Below are 23,560 nucleotides of genomic sequence, written 5' to 3' on the forward strand. Positions count from 1 at the left end.
CATGGCTTTTTAGAGTTCAACACTTTGTATTTCTCATGGCTGAATTCATTGAATAAAATAACGAAGTGCACAAAGGAAACAGTGCTAAACAGAAAAGACTTCACAGAGTAAGAAATATTCTCTGTAGAGTGCTGAAGTGAACATTAAACCTAGAGCTCATGGACAGATGTAAGTGTTTATGTGTTGCCCTTCCAGATCTGATTCTGATCCATCCAACCCATACTTCTGAACTGACGCTCTGACCATTTAGCAGAATCTTATCCAGTGCTCTCATCAGGAAATTCTGGGAAACTTTTGTTTGGACAGCTCATCTTCTTCTAAACCAGTACTTTGTGATAATAACCTCTGTGTGCCATTTCTTTTAACCCAATCTGATGGTGGCGCGGTTTAGTACACTACACCGTTGTTCTGGATACCTTTGTTCTAGATACCTTTGTTCTGGATACCTTTGTTCTGGATACCTTTGTGTGACAGTGACTCTTTAACAGAGGTAGCTGTAACCATACCCTGGCTAACTCTGTTTATACTCTGTGATCCATTTTGAAAAACACACACACAAATATGTGCACGCGCACACACACACACACACACACACACACACACACACACACACACACACACACACACACACACACACACACACACTGTTTATACTCTGTGATCCATTTTGAAAGATGTAAGGATTTCTGCAGGCCCCTTTGCTATGTTTACTCTGTGTATACAGTAGTCAGCTTAAAAAAAACTTCCATGAACGTCCAGCCGCTGGAAACTGATTGTACAGATTAGTAGCTAGACCCAGACACATGAATGGTCTGCCAGAAGCCAAACTCAGAGTATTCTAGAATGTCCCCACAGGCGCAGATTTGTTCTGCCCATTAATTTATATCCTTTTAAGATCCTTTTTTAAGGAAAAAGGAACATTCCAAAATTCCACAAGATATCAATTTGTGTGTGTGTGCGTACGTGTGTGTGTTTCTTTTTACTTTGCTCAAAGATAGTTGCAAAATCAGGGGTACATTTGTATAACTCTGAACATCCTTTCTAATAATAATGATGTGCCTGTCTTGACAATGAAACAAATGATTCTGCTCAATATGTAGGCTAGGCTACTTATCTCATGTGATACAATAATGTAGGCCTATGACTCTCACAAGGAAGTAAGTGAATGACACATGAAATCTCTCTCCATGCACACACGTATGTACGCACGCACTCACGCATACACTCCACACACACACACAACACCATAATACATTCAATGAATACCAGATCATCACAACTGTCAGAATCATGCGCTTCAGTCTAGTCTTCAGCACATGACTTTAACTCACCTAATTATCTACCCCCAATGAAAGGATTACCCTTTCACCGTCTGGGAGCCAACGTCAAAACTAAACACTGATCTGCAGTCAGTTTTACTTTTACCTTCGCCGTTTCTAAGAGAACGCATCGGGAGGGAAAACTGATCATAGACCTGCGTTTAATTTAGAGTCATATTTCTAGGAGGAGCTTAGCTTCCGCTGTTAAAGCGCTGTTAGTGTCACATGATTCGGCTCCAAGTTTCACCACGGAAGCTGAGTTGAGAAATGTTGCAATACAGTTTCAAAGTAGGATCGTTTCTAATCGGAAAGCTAAGGGTTTCGAACGAAGAGGTACATTTTAACAACATCTGATTAAACTGGTGGAAATCACGGAGGGGTAAATATGATGCATAACTGATAGGCCACAGGTAAGTTACTTTGTGTAACATTTTGTTATTATTATAGCCTACTGATGGGTGCAAGAATATCCTAATATAAATGAATTGTGTAAAACATATTTGTCACATTGAATATGCCTATAGAATAGGCTAATGTCAGCTCTGTGCATGACATATTTATAATGTTATTGTATGAGCGTTAGAAGGCAAACTTCGAAGTACCATATGGGTAAACGCTATATTCTACGTTGCGCCACCCCTGTGATGGTTTGAGGTCCGACCTGTCAGCCATGCATTGGTGATCACTGAAGACAATCCGCATAGTCTGGATGTTTGACTCGTGCTGCATGATAGAGTTTGGCAAGGCTTGGTGCTCTTCTTATTTACCATGCTCTTCATCATATGACCACTCTACAAATGCAGTTATCAGAGAATGAATTAAATTATGAGTCCAGAAGAAAATTGGACGTGGTTTGTCCTCTTCATGAATTGCACATACATTGTTGATATGAGAATAACTTATGTTATTCCCTCATACCAGCTATGTAAGTAGAGCCAGTTACACCAACACTGTTATTCTGTTTTCCTAGATAATACAAATGATTCATCACAAATGTGGTAAATCTATTATAAATCTATCTTTGCATGTAAGCTCATTTCTATCCAATTGCAGTGTAATGTTGTTCTGTGGTTTCCTGTAATATGGCAGAAAATGTGCTTCTTACGAATCATTTGCTTAGCCTATTTAAGGGCTGTGTGTATTGCAAAGAATGTTTCAAACTGTAACAGACTGACTTGCCTAGTTAAATAAAAAATACAATAAAAGCTGCATATTCTGCAGATGACAACAGTGCTGGTATGGTTGGTTGCTACAGATAAGATCCCACTATGAAGTGTCTGCTGATAGCCAGTGAGAGCGCTGAGGTCCTCTTCTATTGGACAGACCCAGAGTTTGAACTCAACATCCAGGAGCAATATGGAGCATCACAGGAAGAGGGGGAGAAGGTAAGACGGGAGCGAGCGAGGGATACAGGATGGTTCAAGTCGTCTTGTCTATTACATAAATATAGAAGCAATGATAGCATATTGCATATATGGATTAACCCAAATATCCCCAGTGACCTCATTCATATCACGTTTCTGTGACTTGCTGAACTCTCTGGTCTGTCCGGCAGGGGTTGTAGACATGTTGGCTGGTTCATGTAGTACCATAATCCCACATGGTCATTCCAGAGCAGAAAATTGGGGTTATGAGGAGAGATTCCAGTGGAGGATATGGTTGAGTGTCTCTTTCCATCCCTCCCAGCCACCAGCATTTGAGGACAGCATCAACACTCTGTTTGCCCCCATCATCATCTCCTGCAGTACCATGGTGGACAGACTGGGAGACAGCTATACATCCTTTACTACTGAGAACAACCACACCTATGTGCTACATCAGGTAATACACACACACACACACACACACACACACACAAACAGGAAACTAATGTTGCGTCATGACACAAAAACACTTCAACAGATACAGGGCAATTTGTGACAGAACTATGCCCATAGTAAAGAGTGGTCATAAAATAAGTGTAGGGGAGAGTGGGGTAAGTTGAGCTAACCTTGTTTCTAGGAAACCATACATAAAATGTATCAATTGACCATATATTTAGGAAGAGGTCATCATTTCATGGAGTCTGTGAAGGAAGAAACCACATGGAAAAAGTGGTAAGCAAGTTGCGTCCAAAAAAATAGATTTTCACCAAGTACAAATTAATTTATTGGGTAGAGGTTTGGTGATGCTTGTATCTACACCAAAGTAGATACTTTTAAGATTGTTCTATACATCAGTTGGAGTCTCAATAAGATTCAATATGAGGTCTCAAACTTAGCATGAAAGTGCATTCTTGTAACTGTGTGGGCTTATATAGTCAAAATATTTGCCTTGGGATAAATTGAGCCAATGGTTGAGCCCATGGCAAGTTGAGCAAATTGAAGTGTTTTCTACCCAGGCGTTGGGATATGTGGTAACAACAGGGCCTGACCTATGTTACAAGTGTTTTAAAAAGTACAAAGTGTTTGTTAGGTGTTACGCCTGTGTTACAATATGATTAAAATACAAAAAAAGTAATTGGGTTTGGGAAATAAAGATAGACATGGTTTTAAAAAGGTAGTGTTAATATTTCATTCAGTACAGACGTGTAGGTGGTTTAATTTACCCTGTCCCGCGACTCAACCCCATACCCATGGTAAATTGTACTATTTAATGAAGCTGTCAGTTGAGGACTTGTGAGGTGTCTGTTTCTCAAACTGGACACTAATGTACTTGTCCTCTTGCTCAGTTGTGCACCGGGGCCTCCCACTCCTCTTTCTATTCTGGTTAGAGCTGTTCTGTGAAGGGAGTAGTACACAGCGTTGTACGAGATCTTCAGTTGGCAATTTCTCGCATGGAATAGCCTTCATTTCTCAGAACAAGAATAGACTAACAAGTTTCAGAAGAAAGTTATTATTTTCTGGCCATTTTGAGCCTGTAATCGAACCCACAAATGTTGATACTCCAGATACCCAACTAGTCTAAAGAAGGTCCGTTTTATTGCTTATTTAATCAAAACAACAGTTTTCAGCTTTGCTAACATAATTGCAAAAGGGTTTTCTAATGATCAATTAGCCTTTTAAAATTATAAACTTGGATTAGCTAAGACAACGTGCCATTGGAACACAGGAGTTATGGTTGCTGATAATGGGCCTCTGTACGCCTATGTAGATATTCCATAGAAATCAGCTGTTTCCAGCTACAATAGTCATTTACAACATTAACAATGTCTACACTGTATTTCTGATCAATTTGATTTTATTTTAATGGACAAAAATTGTTTTTTCTTTCAAAAACAAGGACATTTCTTTGACCCCAAACTTTTGAACGGTAGTGTATGTAGCTACAGTATCTTTGTTAGAAAGAATACTATATTTCCCTTGACAGAGTGATGCTGAATGTAAAAAAAATTCAAAACTTACCTACAACTCATTTGACCGCATAAGCCACTGAATTACAGTTCCTCTACTGTGCTGTAGTAACAGTGAAAGCCTGCTGTTCAGTAAAGCTTCACATCATGTGAGCCTGCCTGAACCTCGCAGTAGTCATGGGATCAGACTGTGTGGCTCTGTAAATGGGTTAAGATGACATGGCCAATAGCCAACAGCAGTTCCATTCAGACCAAATGACTGGGTACCTTTTCTGTTCCTAGCCCCTACGCCTTCCGGTGTTCACGGATCTCAAAGGACGAGATAGTTGTTAGCCATGTGAGTCTTCCAACATATTAAAAGGAGCGTCCTCCATATTCCTTACACCAATCCAAGCCTCTCAGTTGTGTTAATAAAGAGCTTGGGACGTGTAGTACATCGCTGTGTGTGAATGGGAACTGATTAGGGGTGATTGAGAGATTGATTATGTGATTGATGGAAATATTGACTGATTGAGATGTTGATTGACAGTTTGAGGAGTGTCTGTACATCGCTGTGAACGGAGACCGTGAAGAGGACGAGGAGGATCTGAAGAGGAAGATTTACGTGATGAAGAAGATGATTGAGGTCCTCTTCGGCATGGTTACCCTCAGCAGCACCCTGATCAGGAAAGAGTATGACATGACTCTTACCTTTATGAAGTTCATTAGAGCTGTGTTTGTGTGTGACAGATGGACTTGTGTCCTAATGGGCTTTGTGGTTTCTCTCCAGGCTGCGTCCTCAGGACACAGAGCAGAGGACCAATCTATGGAAATATCTACAGAGCCTCCTGGAGACCTACAGCCGCCTCCGAGAGCAGGACCAGAGCTTTTTAGTAGAGGTACTATAGAATTAAGCAATAGGGCCAGATGGGGTGTGGTATATGACCAATATACCACAGCTAAGGGATGTTCTTCTACACGACGCAATGCGGAGTGCCTGGATACAGCCCTTAGCTGTGGTATATTGGCTATATACCACAAACCCCCGAGGTGCCTTATTGCTATTGTAAACTGGTTACCAACGTAATTAGAGCAGGAAAAATAAATGTTTTTGTCATACCCGTAGTATACGTCTGATATACCACGGCTGTCAGCCAAACAGCATTCAGGCCTCAAACCACCCAGTTTATAATGTGGAGGAAATTGTACTGTAAACTGTGCTATACTGTACTCACTCTTCTCCCCAATGGGGAAATGTAGTTTTGACCTCCACGGCAACATACAGTACCAGTCAAAAGTTTGGACACACCTACTCTTTCAAGGGTTTCTCTTTATTTTTACTATTTTCTACATTGTAGAATAATAGTGAAGATGTCAAAACTATCAAATAGCAGATATGGAATCATGTAGTAACCAAAAAAGGGTTAAACAAATCAAAATATATTTTATGTTTGAGATTTCAAAATAGCCACCCTTTGCCTTGATGACAGCTTTGCACACTCTTGGCATTCTCTCAACCAGTTTCATGAGGAATGCTTTTCCAGCAGTCTTGAAGGAGTTCCCACATATGCTGAGCACTTGTTGGCTGCTTTTCCTTCACTCTACGGTCCAACTCATCCCAAACCATCTCAATTGGGTTGAGGTCGGGTGATTGTGGAGGCCAGGTCATCTGATGCAGCACTCCATCATTCTCCTTCTTGGTCAAATAGCCCTTACACAGCCTGGCGGTGTGTTGGTCCATTGTCCTGTTGAAAAACAAATGATAGTCCCACTAACCGCAAACCAGATGCGATAGCGTATTGCTGCAGAATGCTGTGGTAGCCATGCTGGTTAAGTGTGCCTTAAATTCTAAATAAATCACAGACTGTGTCACCAGCAAAGCACCCCCACACCATCACACCTCCTCCTCCATGCTTCATGGTGGGAACCACACATGCAAAGATCGTTCACCTACTCTGTCTCACAAAGACACTGCGGTTAGAACCAAAAATCTCAAATTTGGACTCATCAGACCAAAGGACAGATTTCCACCGGTCTAATGTCCATTGCTCGTGTTTCTTGGCCCAAGCAAGTCTCTTCTTCTTATTGGTGTCCTTTAGTAGTGGTTTCTTTGCAGCAATTTGACCATGAAGGCCTGATTCACGCAGTCCCCTCTGAACAGTTGATGTTGAGATGTGTCTGTTATTTGAACGTATCCTATGCAGCAGAGGCAACTCTGGGTCTTCCTTTCCTGTGGTAGTCCTCATGATAACCAGTTTCATCATAGCGCTTGATGGCTTTTGTGACTAAACTTGAAGAAACTTAAAAAGTTCTTGAAATGTTCAGGATAGACTGACCTTCATGTCTTAAAGTAATGATAGACTGTCATTTCTCTTTGCTTATTTGAGCTGTTCTTGCCATAATATGGACTTGGTCTTTTACCACATAGGGCTATCTGCTGTCACAACACACCCCTACCTTGTCACAACACAACTGATTGGCTCAAATGCATTAAAAAGGAAAGAAATTCTACAAATTAACTTTTAACAAGGCACACCTGTTAATTGAAAGCATTCCAGGTGACTACCTCATGAAGCTGGTTGAGAGAATTCCAAGATTGCCTTGATGACAGCTTTGCACAAAGGGTGGCTACATTGAAGAATATAAAATATATTTTGATTTGTTTAACACTTTTTGGTTACTACATGATTCCATATGTGTTATTTCATAGTTTTGATGTCTTCACTATTATTCTACAATGTGTAAAAATAAAGAAAAACCTTTGAACGAGTAGATGTGTCCAAACTTTTGACTGGTACTGTATATACAACGTATGTCTCTGTCTCCCTCCATCAGGCAGTAGAGAGGTTGATCCATCCTACTCTATGTGAACAGTGTATAGAGTTTCTGGAGCGTCGCTTGGTGCAGCAGATCAACAGTAGTGTGGAGAGAGCAGGAGAGGAGGTCCTCCATGCATTCATACTGGTGCACACCAAACTCCTAGCCTTCTATTCCAGGTTACTGTCCATTACTATTAACACCAAACTACTAGCCTTCTATTCCAGGTTACTGTCCATTACTATTAACACCAAACTACTAGCCTTCTATTCCAGGTTACTGTCCATTACTATTAACACCAAACTACTAGCCTTCTATTCCAGGTTACTGTCCATTACTATTAACACCAAACTACTAGCCTTCTATTCCAGGTTACTGTCCATTACTATTAACACCAAACTACTAGCCTTCTATTCCAGGTTACTGTCCATTACTATTAACACCAAACTACTAGCCTTCTATTCCAGGTTACTGTCCATTACTATTAACACCAAACTCCTAGCCTTCTATTCCAGGTTACTGTCCATTACTATTCACACACAACTACCTGCTTTCTACTCCAGGTTACTGTCCATTACTCTTCTCACAAAACTACACGCTTTCTACTCCAGGTTGACAGGCCACTGTAACATCACTTTTTCACATAATAAAGAGCATCTTCACATAATATGATATTGCAAATCACGTATAGAGGGAGGTACCTCTGAATCAGGGTTGGGGTCAATTCAGGAAAATAGGAAATAAACTGAAATTCCAATTCAGTTGCATTCATTTCCAATGCTTTCTCAATAAACTGAAAAGGAGGAGTTATTAAAAAAAAATATATATATTAAATTCAAATCACTTCCTGAATTGAGTGACTTGAATTGACCCCAAACCTGCTCTGAATACCTTTCTATCCACCCATCTCCTCTCCCCCACAGTCGTAACGCTAGTACCCTCACCTCGTCTGACCTGCTGGCTCTTATCGTCATGGTGCAGAACATGTATCCTAGCAACATCGACCTGGAGGATACTGCCCCCGAGGTAGGATCACTGAGAGTGAAAGAAGAAGAATATCATACTCTGTCTGAATGCTTCTGAAGTTTAATAGCTGTGTGGTGTGTGTGCAGGATGTGGAGAACACCTCAGCCCCAGATATATTCTACACTCCAGAGCCTTCCCCTACTAATAGGGACTCAGGGACTGACAGGGACTCCGTTAATTCAGGTAGGTGTCTGTGCCGTGCTCTGTCATTTTTGCCTATGTGGCTTGGTGCAGTGATGTGCTATACTTCCACTGCCTTTGGTTCAACTCACTAACCCTCTGCTCGCTCTCTTTGCAGGCAGGCATGAGGAGAGCAGGCATGAAGAGAGCTATCATGTGGGGAGCGGTACTCCTGTGTTCCAGTTTTTGGATCCAGACATTCAGGTGAGCTGGGGGGGGGGTATTGGGGCCAAAAGTTTTGAGAATGACACAAATATTAGTTTTCACAAAGTCTGCTGCCTCAGTGTCTTTAGATATTTTTGTCAGATGTTACTATGGAATACTGACGTATAATTACAAGCATTTCATAAGTGTCAAAGGCTTTTATTGACAATTACATGAAGTTGATGCAAAGAGTCAATATTTGCAGTGTTGACCCTTCTTTTTCAAGACCTCTGCAATCCGCCCTGGCATGCTGTCAATTAACTTCTGGGCCACATCCTGACTGATGGAAGCCCATTCTTGCATAATCGATGCTTGGAGTTTGTCAGAATTTGTGGGTTTTTGTTTGTCCACCCGCCTCTTTACAATGGGATTAAGGTCTGGGGAGTTTCCTGGCCATGGACCCAAAATATCAATGTTTTGTTCCCCGAGCCACTTAGTTATCACTTTTGCTTTATGGCAAGGTGCTCCATCATGCTGGAAAAGGCATTGTTTGTCACCGAACTGTTCCTGGATGGTTGGGAGAAGTTGCTCTCGGAGGATGTGTTGGTACCATTCTTTATTCATGGCTGTGTTCTTAGGCAAATTGTGAGTGAGCCCACTCCCTTGGCTGAGAAGCAACCCCACACATGAATGGTCTCAGGATGCTTTACTGTCGGACAACTTTTTTTCCAGATGCCCCAAACAATCGGAAAGGGGATTCATCAGAGAAAATGACTTTACCCCAGCCCTTAGCAGTCCAATCCCTGTACCTTTTGCAGAATATCAGTCTGTCCCTGATGTTTTTCCTGGAGAGAAGTGGCTTCTTTGCTGCCCTTCTTTACACCAGGCCATCCTCCAAAAGTCTTCGCCTCACTGTGCGTGCAGATGCACTCACACCTGCCTGATGCCATTCCTGAGCAAGCACTGTACTGGTGGTGCCCCGATCCCGCAGCTGAATCAAGTTTAGGAGACAGTCCTGGCGCTTGCTGGACTTTCTTGGGCGCCCTGAAGCCATCTTCACAACAATTGAACCGCTCTCCTTGAAGTTCGTGATGATCCGATAAATGGTTGATTTAGGTGCAATCTTACTGGCAGCAATATCCTTGCCTGTGAAGCCCTTTTTGTGCAAAGCAATGATGATGGCACATGTTTCCTTGCAGGTAACCATGTTTGACAGAGGAAGAACAATGATTCCAAGCACCACCCTCCTTTTTGAAGCTTCCAGTCTGTTATTTGAACTCAATCAGCATGACAGAGTAGTCTCCAGCCTTGTCCGCGTCAACACTCACACCTGTGTTAACGAGAGAATCACTGACATGTCAGCTGGTCCTTTTGTGGCAGGGCTGAAATGCAGTGGAAATGTTTTTGGGGGATTCAGTTCATTTGCATGGCAAAGAGGGACTTTGCAATTAATCTGATCACTCTTCATAACATTCTGGAGTATATGCAAATTGCCATCATACAGATTAAGGCAGCAGACTTGTGAAAATTAATATTTGGAGCATTCTCAAAACTTTTGGCCACAACTGTATACTATGACGCAAGTTGGATATACTCAGGGTTTTCTAAAGCTGGCCAGCTTCAGTTAGATGAACATTCCAGCTCAGGCTTTATCCATGTTACGAACGTGGATGTTGATCGGGCAAATTATATGTAACAACACCCTGAGCGCATCGAGAAGAGGACTGGCCACCCCTCATAGCCTGGTTCCTCTCTAGGTTTCTTCCTAGGTTTTGGCCTTTCTAGGGAGTTTTTCCTAGCCACTGTGCTTCTACACCTGCATTGCTTGCTGTTTGGGGTTTTAGGCTGGGTTTCTGTATAGCACTTTGAGATATCAGCTGATGTAAGAAGGGCTGTATAAATAAATTTGATTTGATCGGATGAAACACCAATACAAATCTAACAGCACACAAAAATAGATAAGCAAGATCCTCGTGGGTGATTTTTCATTATAGGATAGACATTTGTTGTGATATAGTGCTTTCTAGCTTTGGCGCATGTAGGGAAGCCAAACTTAAGTGGTCAAAACCATTCATCTTGGGGGAGCAGGGTTGCAAAATGCAATCATATCATTTTATAAAATTGACATTTTTTTTTCAATTAACAAATTATCCATTATATTATCATAATTATCTGGTAAAAAAGTGGAGGTGCACAAACATAAGTATGCACCTCCTATTTTAAATTGCTCCATGGCTCAGGCACCCAAATGGACGTTGAGACTTGTGAAGAGGAAGAACTTTTCGGGGGTTTCTGAGTAATAAACATTCCATGCTGGTGGATAGTAACATTCAAATAAACCCCAGCCCTGAAAAGTATTTATTTGCACGTCATCTCATTGGGGAAACGCACAGCATTGAACCGATTTCCGGAGCCAAGATGGCGTCGCTGTGAGAGGGATTGTTTTCACGCTTGTCCAAGCAACTTTGAGGGTTAGGTGGTTAACAGTCGAATATTTCCTATCAATGTAGCAAGAAACTAACTATAACTTGTTTTAGCTACATATGGCAAGTTTAGAGTTTGTGTCAAGTTGAATGGGAAGAACACGACAGGAAAACAAGAGAAGATGGAATATCCAAGCCTCACAGAAGACTGCAGGCATGCTAGTTACCTACGACGAGAGCCAGAGCAGCATGGATACACAAGATGTCGCTAGCTCAAGCAAGAGAAAGAACAAGACGGACCAGGAAGAGATCCTTGCAACCTCTTTACCTCTGACCCCAATTAAAAATCCACAGGAGAAAAAAGTGAGAGGACATTTCCATGTCTGAACTTTTCTCTGCAATCCAGACCCTGACTACTAAACAAGACGCCATGTTCTCCAAAGTGTCCATCATAGAGCGGGCTAATGAAGAAACATCAAAGAAGAGTGATAATTTGTCAGAGACTGTCCGTCAGCTTCACACAGTTGTGAGCGAGAACAAGGAAAATATAACATTCCTAGAGAACGACCTGAAGAAACTGCAATCCCCAAATAATGAGCTGTGTGAGAATGTAGCTGAACTTCAACGGTACTCTCGCAGGTGGAATCTGAAAATCCAAGGTGTAAAAGAGGTAGAGGGAGAGGACATTAGGGAAGCAGTCATTAATATCCTGGGAAAGGTGGCTCCGTGCATCAAAGACAAGCTAAGAAACGTGATCGACGTGGTTCATCGACTTGGGAAACGAAGATCTGATTGACCCCCTCGCAATGTCATGCTGCGCTTCACTATGCGCCACTACAGGGACATCATCTGGAAAATGGCCAAGGGGAACAAGTTTCTGGACAAGAAGACTCTCCGCATCAAAGAGGTTCTGATACCGCAGGATCAGACTGCCAGGGAGAAACTGTGGCCAATTATACAGAAAGCACGACAAGAGGGAAAGAAGGCTGGGTTCAAGGGCCCACACGCGTTCACCGAAGGAAGAAATATTACTGGCTAGCTCTGACATGAACCACACTTGAACTGTGAGTACTGCCAAGAGTACATTTACTGTACTGCCATGAGTAAATGTACAGTTCGAACTACAATTTATGAACACTTGCCAACCCAAAAAATAAAAAAGGGATTTGTTATACTGTTAATCACCGCTACCTCAACTGAGTGTAGTTTTCTGTCGGATTAACCCTCTCAAGGTTTACTGTTTTGTTTTATTGTTCACATTACTACATCTGTCTAGTTTGTGTCTCTTTATTTTTTATGCAGGAGTTTGTTTTCAACTCTCTCAATATCGTTAGCCTGAATGCTAGGGGTTTGAGAGATCTTACAAAAAGAAAGACTAATTTTTATATTGTAAACGCAGTAATCCAGATTTAGTTTTTCTTCAGGAAACTCATTTGTGTAAAGTGACTTGAAATTTTGGAAGACATGGCCTATTTCAGTCATGGCCTATTTCAGTCATGGATCAAACCATTCTGCTGGTGTTTTGACGCTTATCCACAAGTTTGAAGGCAACATTCTAGAATCCACATCTTCACAGGATGGCAGATGGGCCATAGTAACGGTTAAACTTGACAATGCTATTTTCATCATCTGTATTGTAACTCACATGCTCCAAATAAGACCCTTTTAGCCCAACTTACCAGAAAATTACAGGATTTATGCAACAAATACTCAGAGGCTTTTCGAATTCTCTCAGGAGATTTTAACGAAACACCTGATGACTGCTGATTGTTTTCCTCCTAGAATGAGTCAAAGCTCTCAAAATAACAATATCATTACAACATTATGCAAGGATCTCTCTGTTGATGATGCCTGGTGTTATTTCAATCCGGATGCAAAGGGTTATACCTGGACCAACCAAACTATGTCACGAAAATCTAGAATAGATTTATTCCTAATTTCCCCCTTTTTGTTACAGTTTGGTATAGATGTAGATCATCAGTTGGCTACCTTTTCTGATCATCATTTAATTTCCCTGAATTTACAAGCTCCTAAAAATTCTAAAGGTATTCGAGAATATTGGAAATTAAACAACACACTTCTTAAAGATCCTATTTTTATTGGAAACATCAAATCGTTAGCCAAATATATTTTTGTAAGAAAAGACTTGGGTCATGGAAGTAGATGGAATTCTTTAATATAAAGTCAGAGTTGTAGCCATTAAACGTGCCAAAGAGCTGAAGCACCTGAAGAACCTTTTAGAGAAAAAGATTTGATGAGCAAGTTTGATAGATTATCTTTCATAAAGATAAACTATCTCAAGAAGAAGAGTTTGTACTTAAATCTTTACAACTAGAATTCGAACAGCTTTACACAGATCTGGCAAATAGTGCTTTTGTCAGATCAAGAACAAAATGTATTGAAAGGGGGAAAGAAACACCAGTTGTTTTTTTGCATTTGAAAAGAGAAACAACAAAAGAAAATCTATATCGGCACTCAAAATTAAGGATGTATTATGGAAAGATCCCATTACAATATCAACATTTGTCAATTCCTTTTATGAAAACCTTTACAACTCATAATTTCAGGAAGATGGTTGTGAAAGCTTAAATTTGCCACATTCGGGAGTTATGGCCCTGTAATTGAGGATGATTTCCACTCAGTTTGCAATTCACCTGTTTCAATCGAAGAAATTAGAGAGGCTCTGAATTCAAATAAAAAGGGAAATCACCTGGCGCTGATGGCCTGTCAGTTGAATTCTATAGACAGGTTTGGGAGTTACTAGAAGACCCTGTTGTTTATATGTTTTAAGATTGCATCGAAAATTGTGAAACGGTCTCCACTATGAAAGGGCCTTATTTCACTGATTCCGAAGACCCTTCTCTCATTGACAATTGGAGGCACAATTACTTTATTAAATATTGATTACAAATTGATTGCTCTGGTTTATGCCAAAATATTAAAGAAAGGAATACATACCATTATAAATGAGACACAAACAGGATTTATGAAGGGCCGTCACATAACCTCCAACAATCGTTTAGTCTTGCACCTTTTATATTATTCAGATGCAATTGGTTCAGATTGGTGTTGTTTTATTTTTGGACTTCTGTAATGCCTTTGACACAATTGAACATACATTTTTCTTTCGGCGTCTTAAAATTTTTGGTTTCGGTGAAAATTGTATCAAAGTCATTCACATGTTTTACAAAGATATAAATAGTTCTGTGATACTAAACCTTAATTCTGTACATCCAAAAGATTCAGTATCAACAGAAGTGTACGACAGGGATGCCCAATTTTGCCCTTTTTATTCATTTTGGTAGTGGAACTTCTATCTCTAGATATTCTGAATAATGCATATCTGCATGGTTTATCCCTTTTTAACAGAGAAATCTAAATTTACCAACTGGTTGACAATACTACTCTTCTTTTTTTTTAAAGACAAAGACCAGGTCGCTCATGCCTTAATGCTATTACTGCGATCTCTATTGCATCTGGATTAAAATTGAACGTTTCTAAATGTGAAATGTTTATATGACTGATGATAAAGAAATATAAAATATTCCTATAAAGGACTGTGTTGAATATTTAGGAATATATCTATCAAAAAACCACTTAGTCAGACAACATATACATTTCTCTCCTAAAATTAAGAACCAAGAAAATAGTTAATAATTTGCTACAAAGGGATCTTTCTATACTTGGGAGAATGCTTCTGTCCAGGGCAGAGGGACTGTCTTGCTTTGTGTACCCCTTATCATCTTTATTTGTAAAGCGATCAACAAGACCTTTCTAGACTTCATCTAGAAAAATAAGTCTCAAACTAAAAAAGTCAGTCCTTTCAAATAAAATAACTGAAGGAGATCTGGAAGTATTGGATTATGTTGACATAAATAACTCTTTTAAGATCAATTGGTTGAAAATATGTCAATACAGAATCAATTTGGCTTTTGCCGACTGGTTGAGTACCGGTACACACTAACATTACTAAGTGCGCTATTTTTCAGATGTTGCCCTACCGGAGTTACACAGTAATAGAGTCACTGCTATTAGCTTCACGACTGACATTTGGGCCAGCGATATCAGCCCCATGAGCATGCTGAGTCTGACAGCACAGTGGGTCGTCAAGGATTTCGTACTGAGGAAAGTTGTATTTCATGCTCATGAATGTGCTGGTTGTCATACCGCTGCTGCCATTTCAATGGCATTTGAGATGATATGTTTGAAACTTGGAAACATGAACACCCTAGCTAGTTCCATTCGAACAACTGACTTGAGAAATAAGCTCATCAACTGCGCCTGCAGCAGATGTGATAGCATCTGTCATGGCCTTGAAATGTTTGAAAAATGGCACCGGAGAAGAAGCCAGACGTTTTACGTGTCTCCAACCGATTGTTTATTTTTTTCTTGTTTATTTACATTATTTGTGACTTACTATTTTACTTATTTTGTACATAATGTTGCCGCTACCATCTCTTATGACCAGAAAATAACTTCTGGACATCAGGACTGCGATTACTCACCACGGACTGGCAGAATCCTTTTTTCCCTTTAACGAGTCTGACAAGCCCGACGCGAACGATATACTGCTTTTTTGGGAACAGGCCCAGATCCCTGTGATTTACGTGAAGAGGAGGCGGAGAAAAAGAGGCCAGTGGGCGGGCCGCCTTCTGAGAATTAGTAGGAGATTGAATAAACCTCCACTTCCTTCCATTCTGCTAGCAAACGTGCATTCTTTGGTGAATAAATCAGTTGGCTGATTCCAGCCGAGAGCTCCCCAGTGACACGAGCCTACCAGACAAGCTAAACTACTTCTATGCTCGCTTTGAGGCAAATAACACTGAAACATGCATGAGAGCACCAGCTCCAGGAAGACTGTGTGATCACGCTCTCCGCTCCCGATGTGAGTAAGACCTTTAAACAGGTCAACATTCACAAGGTCGCAGGGCCAGACAGATTACCAGGACGTATACTGCGAGCATGCGCTGACCAACTGGCAAGTGTCTTCACTGACATTTTCAACCTCTCCCTGTCTGAGTCTGTAATACCAACATGTTTCAAGCAGACCACCATAGTCCCTGTGCCCAAGAACACTAAGGTAACCTGCCTAAATGACTACCGACCCGTAACGCTCACGTCTGTAGCCATGAAGTGCTTTTAAAGGCTGGTCATGTCTCACATCAACACCATTATCCCAGAAACCCAAGACCCACTCCAATTTGCATACCACCCCCAACAGATCCACAGATGATGCAATCTCTATTGCACTCCACACTGTTTTTTCCCACATGTGTTCCTTTTGTCTATGTGAGAATGCTATTCATTGACTACAGCTCAGCGTTCAACACCATTGTGCCCTCAAAGCACATCAATAAGCTAAGGACCCTGGGACTAAACACCTCCCTCTGCAACTTGATCCTGGACTTCCTGACAGGCCGTCCACAGGTGGTAAAGGTCGGTAACAACACATCCGCCACGCTGATCCTCAACACAGGGGCCCCTTCTGAGGACTTGTGAGGCGTCTTTCTCAAACTAGACACTCTAATGTACTTGTCCTCTTGCTCAGTTGTGCACTGGGGCCTCCCACTCCTCTTTCTATTCTGGTTAGAGCTGTTCTGTGAAGGGAGTAGTACACAGCGTTGTACGAGATCTTCAGTTTCTTGGCAATTTCTCGCATGGAATAGCCATAATTTCTCAGAACAAGAATAGACTGATGAGTTTCAGAAGAAAGTTTGTTGTGTCTGGACATTTTGAGCCTGTAATCAAACCCACAAATGCTGATGCTCCAGATACTCAACTAGTCTAAAGAAGGCCCGTTTTATTGCTTCTTTAACCAGCACAACCGTTTTCAGCTGTGCTAACATAATTGCAAAAGGGTGTTCTAATGATCAATTAGCCTTTTTAAAATTACAAACTTCTTCAATTAGCTAACACAACGTGCCATTGGAACACAGGAGTGATGGTTGCTGATAATGGGCCTCTGTACGCCTATGTAGATAATCCATTAAAAAATCAGCCGTTTCCAACACAATAGTAATTTATGACATTAACAATGTCTACACTGTATTTCTGATCAATTTCATGATATTTTAAAGGACAAATAAACGTGCTTTTCTTTCAAAAACAAGGACATTTCTAAGTGACCCCTAACTTTTGAATGTGTGTGTGTGTGTGTGTGTGTGTGTGTGTATACAAAATTATCAACAACTTACATCCCTACATCAAACATGTCAAACAAAACACAGGTTTAAACAAGAATATATATATACATAAACATTTTTATATATATATATGTTTATGTATTTTCTTGTTTAATCCTGTGTTTTGTTTGATGTAAGTTGTTGATCATTTTGTATTATGAAATAAAATAATGAAGAAAATTGACACGGATTTCCATGAAGTTCCCACTTTGGATTTCCCACTTCAACCCCAAATGTATTATACCTTGACTAAAACGATGACTAATTTACTTAAATCGTTGTGCAACATTGTGGGTAAGCTCTGGGCATCGTCTGTCAGCTGAAAAAAAGATTTTCGCTGTTGTGGTACAAAATGTCATACAAAAGTTTCAAATGCATTTTGATATTACTAAATGTGTAGTGTGATAGGTTTTTAAACACACAAAAATGTTGATTTAATAAAATGTTTAATAAATTGTCTTCCTCAAATGAAGGGGATGATGACGCAATCTTTGTGAGAGGGAGGGAAGCTGATTTCATTGGTCCTCAACTCGCGTCTCAGACACTTCATTCAGGATAAGTGAAGTTAGCCCCGAGTTAGCCTGCCCCGGATCAAGTTAGTTCTGAAGGATTCGTTGCCATATTAATGTACCTGGCTAAGGTGAGCCACTTTTGTGACACCGGTTATCCCGAGTTAAGCTCAGAGTTGACGAAAGTTACCTCGCTATTTCCTCAAACCAGATTTGTAGTATAGGGCCAGGCCATTAGGACAAAATGGCAACACGGCATTGCTGCACCAAAAAGGGCTGGATCCTGACTAGAGAAATGCATGTACCTTAGACTTTCTCATAAATCATGCATTTAAATTAGACAGACCTTGGAGCCCTTGCTCAAAGCCATTGGATTTGCATGTTCTTTAGAATCTATATAGTGTAACTTCTCATGAGATTAAATTAATGTAAATTCCATTCTGTCTTCAGATGGCGGAGGACAGTCTCCGGTCCCTGGAAGCTCCTCCCCCTGACCCCTCGAACCCTAGCAGAGTCTTCCTAGAGGTCACGCTGAAGGAGGGCTGCTATCCCATGATGCCTCACTCCATGTACTGTCTGCCACTCTGGCCGGGCATCACTCTGGTGCTGCTCACTAAGGTCTGTATATACACACACACACACACACACACACACACACACACACACACACACGCACGCACGCACGCGCGCATATATATATACACAGACAGACACACACATTCAAAGAGAAAGAGTAAGCAAATCTCACAACTTTGGATGTTATTTTAGATCAGGCCAGAAGATGGCAGTAATTTGTCACTGAGATAAGACTGCTCTCTATCTCTCCCTCGCTCCTTCCCTCTCCCTCCCCCCCTTCTCTCTCTCTAGATACCTAACAGTAACCTGGCAATGTCAGTCTATGTGTTCCTGGAGGCATTTGCTAAGTTGGAGAAGCGTCTGAGTGAAGGTCTGGAGGGGTCAGCGGCCCGTGGCCAGACCTCCATACAGGACCTCCGCAACAAACTGGACAAGTTCATTAGGGCATTGGGAACCTCAGACATACAGGTGGGTGTAATGTATGAAGTCCTAGCTGTATATGGAAGCTTTTTGTCATTGAAAAGCATTTGATATGCTCCCAGTGACAGATTTAAAACTTAATTTCAGTTTATGTGACAAAACAAGCAAGAATTGCGTAGATAATCATTGTACCATCTGAACCTCTGTGAAATATATTTTCCATAACCAAAAATATTGTATTTTCAGCTGTTTGAAGCTGGTGTACAAAACCGGAAGTAAGACGCAGAAACTAAACTTAAGAACGGGAAGCATAGAAATGGCACACATAGAACATATCTACCGTGTCTTACACTTGCTTTCATTGAGAATGACAGATCTATAACACACAATTCTATGGTCGGGTCGCCCAAAATGTTACATAAAAACATTGCTAAAGTATTTATAACACATCTGTCGGTCTCCTCTCTTTCAGACGTCCCAGCTACAGAGTGTGTGGACAGAGTTTAAGAGCCGGGCATTCACCAGAGGAGGACCTGGCTTCAGCAGGGAGTGAGTGTCTTGTCTACTGCCACCTGCTCTCTATGTCCCAATTCCATGTCGACCCCTAGCCCCTGCTCCCTCTGTTCTACTGTAGATCTGGAGGATTAGATAGTGTGTGTGTGTGTGTGTGTGTGTGTTATAAAAACACAATTCTGGATTATGTGTGTATTGTTTCTTTTTATTATTGCTAGATATTACTACATTGTTGGAGCTCGAAAATACAAGCATTTTTCTGCTCCTGCAATAACATCTGCAAATCTGTGCACGCAACCATCAAACTTGGATTTGATTTGCCATGGGTCCATTTAGCATTTGGGAAGATGTGTATCATTATGTTAGCTCTGAACTCTGTCCCTAGCCTGGTCCCCTTGTGTGGTAGTGTGAAGAGTCAGCTGTGTGGAGTCTACAGACAGTTTCATCATACTGTCTCTGTCCCTAGCCTGGTCCCCTGGTGTCGTACTATGAAGAGCCAGCTGTGTGGAGTCTACAGACAGTGTTTCATCACAGAGAACACAGTTGGAGGAGGGAGTCCACAGCATCTATCACCCAGTCTACAGGACAGAGCTCTCACCATGGTGCAGTACGTATAAGGCCCAGGACTAGCTAATAGTATTTCTCTCAATAGCAACCAACCAGTGCTGTATGTAATGTGTAAAGGCCTGTAGGACAGAGCTCTGGATACCTGTACAGGTGACGATACTATTCTTATCTTCTCTATTCTCTCTCCCTCCTCTTGTTCTTCCTCTATACCCCCCCCCCCTCTCTCTCAGGGAGAAGTTGATGGATTGGAAAGACTTCCTGTTGGTGAAGAGTAAGAGAAACATCACCATGGTGTCATATCCTGCCTCACATTAACCCCGCCCTCTGGAGCCATGTTAGAAATCTCAAATGGCCTCTTATTTCCTATGTTTGTGCTCCTAATATTATGAGGTTAGATGTAGGGTTGGTGTGTTAAAGAGAGGGGGTAGCCTATACAAAGTCTTTCAAAGAGGTAGAGTTTGACCAAAAGCCTGCACACCCAGTTGTTCTCCCAGAGGGTTGGCCACCCCTGATCTTGACTAACCGGGAGCAATAGCTACATGACTGTAGAAACTCCCATTGTCAGGCTAATTCTCCAGTGGTTTCAGTGCAGACTCCCATGTTTCCCCATTTCCATAGCATTTTGAAAGCAATAGGAGCTGATGGCTATTCATGAGGTATGTTGTGCCCTGGTGTGTCACAGACAGTTTTTATTTCTATCTTGGATGAAATGTCTACTGTATGTCACTGAAGGGGTAGAATGTAATCATGCAGCTTGTTGAAATCAAACCAAATGCTGCTACTGTACAGTAGTTTGACCATGTTGGACAGATATCTCAAGACAAGAGATTGTCAAGTGTATTTAATCCAGATGATGTTACGTACCCAGAGAAGTTACTACTGCGTTGTGGTATTAGGCTCTGTTTTGTACTGCATCTGTGTGTTGTGAGGTGTATTGACCTTAACACAGCGGATATTACGTACCTTGAGGAGTTCCCGGGCCTGATCCATTTCATCTACGTCGACCGCACCGCTGGTCAGATGATCGCTCCATCTCTCAACATCACGGACCGCGCAACCTCTGAGCTAGGAAAGGGGCCACTGGCTCACTTCATAAAGGGCAAGGTTAGACTGTACCATCTACACTGGGTCTAGAAGGTTGTCTAAGAGTTATCCACTAGTTTGGGATTGTAATCAACTAAAGTAGGCTCTCAATGCATATGGGAAATCAAAAGTTGCCTCTGTAAATGTAAAGCTGGTCTGATATTTTTAGTAAATGATGATGATTTCTCGGTCTCTCTCTGTCTGTATCTTTCTTTCTCTGTCTGTATATCTCTGTTTCTCTCCCTCTGTATCTCTCTCTCGCTCTCTTTCCTCTTTTCTTCTCGCTCTCTTTCTTCTTTTCTTCTCGGTCTCTCTCTGTAGGTATGGGGCCTGGTTAATACATCGAGGATTTACCTACAGAAGGGTTATTCCACTGTCACTCTGAGAGATGGAGACTACTTCTTCTGCTACTTCCTCTGGTTCGAAAACGAAACGGTAAATTACCTCAATGTTGGGTATACCAAGCCGGATTCTTCCATTGGAATGTTCTGGAACGTCATTGTGTTTGAATGACCCTTGACCTCTGTCACCTGACCAATCAGGGCTACAAGCTGGAAGTAAAGGACCTGCCAATCCTGCCCAACGACTCCGCCCCCATCGGAATGCTGGCCTGGGACTACTACAGGTGAGGAGGAGGTTGTGTGTGTATATGTATAATGCATTCTCTAGTATTTATGGCTGTATTACAGGAGTGTGTGTGTGTGTGTGTGTGCTCCTGTTCCCCTCCACAGGAAGCTGTTGCGCTACTACAGTAAGAGTCACCAGGGGGAGGTGGTGAAGTGTTATGAGCTGCTGACAGTCCATCTAGGAGTCATCCCTACAGAGTACATACTACAACACTGTAGTCAACTAGCACGCAAACTCTGGGAGCCCTCACGTATACCCCTACTGTAGGAGACACGCACGCACACACACACATATAGATCACTGATTGTACAAAACATTATGAACACCTGCTCTTTCCATGACATTAACTGACCAGGTGAAAGCTATCATACCTTATTGATGTCACTTGTTAAATCCTCTTCAATCAGTGTAGATGAAGCAGAGGAGACAGGTTAAAGAGGATTTTTAAGCCTTGAGACAACTGAGACATGGATTGTGTATGTGTGCCATTCAGATAGTTAATGGACAAGACAAAATATGTAAGTGTCTTTGAACAGGGTATGTTAGTAGGTGCCAGGCGCACCGGTTTGTGTCAAGAACTGCGATGCTGCTGGGTTTTTCACACTCAACAGTATCCCGTGTGTATCAAGAATGTTCCACCACCCAAAGGACATTCAACCAACTTGACACAACTGTGGGAAGCAATGGGGTCAACATGGACCAGCATCTCTGTGGAATGCTTTCGACACCTTGTAGAGTCCATTCCCCCGACGAATTAAGGCTGTTCTGAGGGCAAAAGTGAAGGGGGATTCAACTCAATATTAGGAAGGTGTTCTTAATGTTTTGTACATTCAGTGTATACACACAGCATTACCACGGTAATACACACACAAACACACCAGGGAAGGCTGGTGGGAGGAGCTATGGCTGATGATTGCAATGGCTAAAAGGGAATAAATGGAAAGGTATCAAACATATGGAAACCACATGTTGGTGACTCCGATCCATGAATTCCATTCCAGACATTACAATGAGCCTGTCCTCCTATAGCTCCTCCCACCAGCCTCCACTGACACACACACATCCGTGACCATGAAACATGGTGCTACACATTCAACCCTGCTGAAACGTGTGGGCACCAGTGCCAATAAAGGATGTTTACAGGTGACAGTTTGTCCCACAATAAGTGTGTATTCTATATTCCAAATCATCCTGTTCTATGATCTGCAAGTCACTGGAATGACATAGCCAAGTGATTGACCTTTAGCACTGATAAATACTGTTTATGACTAGCACTTGTACTGCTGCTTTTATGATACAATACATCATTGTTGTCATCACTGGCTTTTCTCTGAAACCTCAAAAATACTGTATCCTTTCATGTTTCTGTGTTGGTTTTGTTTTTCTCCTTGTTTCTTTGCTTTAAACCCAGTTAAGCTGACAGACGTTTTGCACTGTTTCGCTATTGTTTTAGTCGTCAATCTGGAATTGTTTCACCTGGAATTGTTTATTTATGTCTGAGAAAGAAAAAAAACTTTTCAACCCATAAGATCTGGTACACAATAAAAGTATACTAAAACATATACAAATATGATAAAAAGAATGAAATGTGTGAATTAATAAGCCTTTCCATACTTCATAAAATGTCCATATATAGTTAGAATCTTTTTTAGGAACATCTACCCCATATATTTCACCTTCTTTATTACTTTACCAAACCTATTAGGATTTTAGTTATAGTCAAAATCTGTTACATTTGTGAACATCTAAATCAACATTTGGGCCATTTTAACAGCATGCCTCTGCTATAGACAAGGGGATAAGGGCTATGGAAATGAAATGAAGTGTCTGCTGCCTCCAACGTAAAACAAATGTTTGACTTCCA

At 41.3% G+C, this 23,560-nt stretch overlaps 1 protein-coding gene across 3 annotated transcripts; it reads left to right on the forward strand.

Moving 5' to 3' along the window:
- The first annotated feature begins 1,549 nt into the window (after nt 1-1,549).
- On the forward strand, nt 1,550-23,275 carry hps1 (HPS1 biogenesis of lysosomal organelles complex 3 subunit 1). Of its 3 annotated transcripts, none has more exons than XM_045722651.1 (18): nt 1,550-1,729; nt 2,541-2,704; nt 3,006-3,140; nt 5,180-5,322; nt 5,420-5,528; nt 7,465-7,625; nt 8,370-8,472; nt 8,559-8,655; nt 8,771-8,856; nt 18,361-18,528; nt 18,778-18,954; nt 19,379-19,455; nt 19,886-20,026; nt 20,217-20,282; nt 20,946-21,090; nt 21,391-21,504; nt 21,612-21,694; nt 21,801-23,275. In XM_045722651.1, the coding sequence occupies exons 2-18, from the start codon at nt 2,588-2,590 to the stop codon at nt 21,961-21,963; spliced, it is 2,085 nt and encodes a 694-aa protein (XP_045578607.1). In that variant the 5' UTR covers nt 1,550-1,729; nt 2,541-2,587; the 3' UTR covers nt 21,964-23,275. The 3 variants fall into 3 exon arrangements, with proteins under 3 accessions (XP_045578607.1, XP_045578608.1, XP_045578605.1); XM_045722652.1 differs by having other exon boundaries at nt 2,575-2,704; XM_045722649.1 differs by lacking the exon at nt 1,550-1,729 and having other exon boundaries at nt 2,875-3,140.
- Nucleotides 23,276-23,560: the final 285 nt, after the last annotated feature.

This window comes from Salmo salar, chromosome ssa01 (genome assembly GCF_905237065.1).
Source record: "Salmo salar chromosome ssa01, Ssal_v3.1, whole genome shotgun sequence".
NCBI lineage: Eukaryota > Metazoa > Chordata > Actinopteri > Salmoniformes > Salmonidae > Salmo > Salmo salar.

What these genes read in the sequence shown, in the direction of transcription:
- hps1 (XM_045722649.1), top strand. Translation starts at nt 2,886, where the DNA reads ATGTTGGCTGGTTCATGTAGTACCATAATCCCACATGGTCATTCCAGA. An exon ending in CAGGGACTCCGTTAATTCAG is followed by an intron (nt 8,656 to 8,770) that starts GTAGGTGTCTGT and finishes CTCTCTTTGCAG; the next exon opens with GCAGGCATGAGGAGAGCAGG. An exon ending in AGAAACATCACCATGGTGTC is followed by an intron (nt 20,283 to 20,945) that starts ATATCCTGCCTC and finishes AGCGGATATTAC; the next exon opens with GTACCTTGAGGAGTTCCCGG.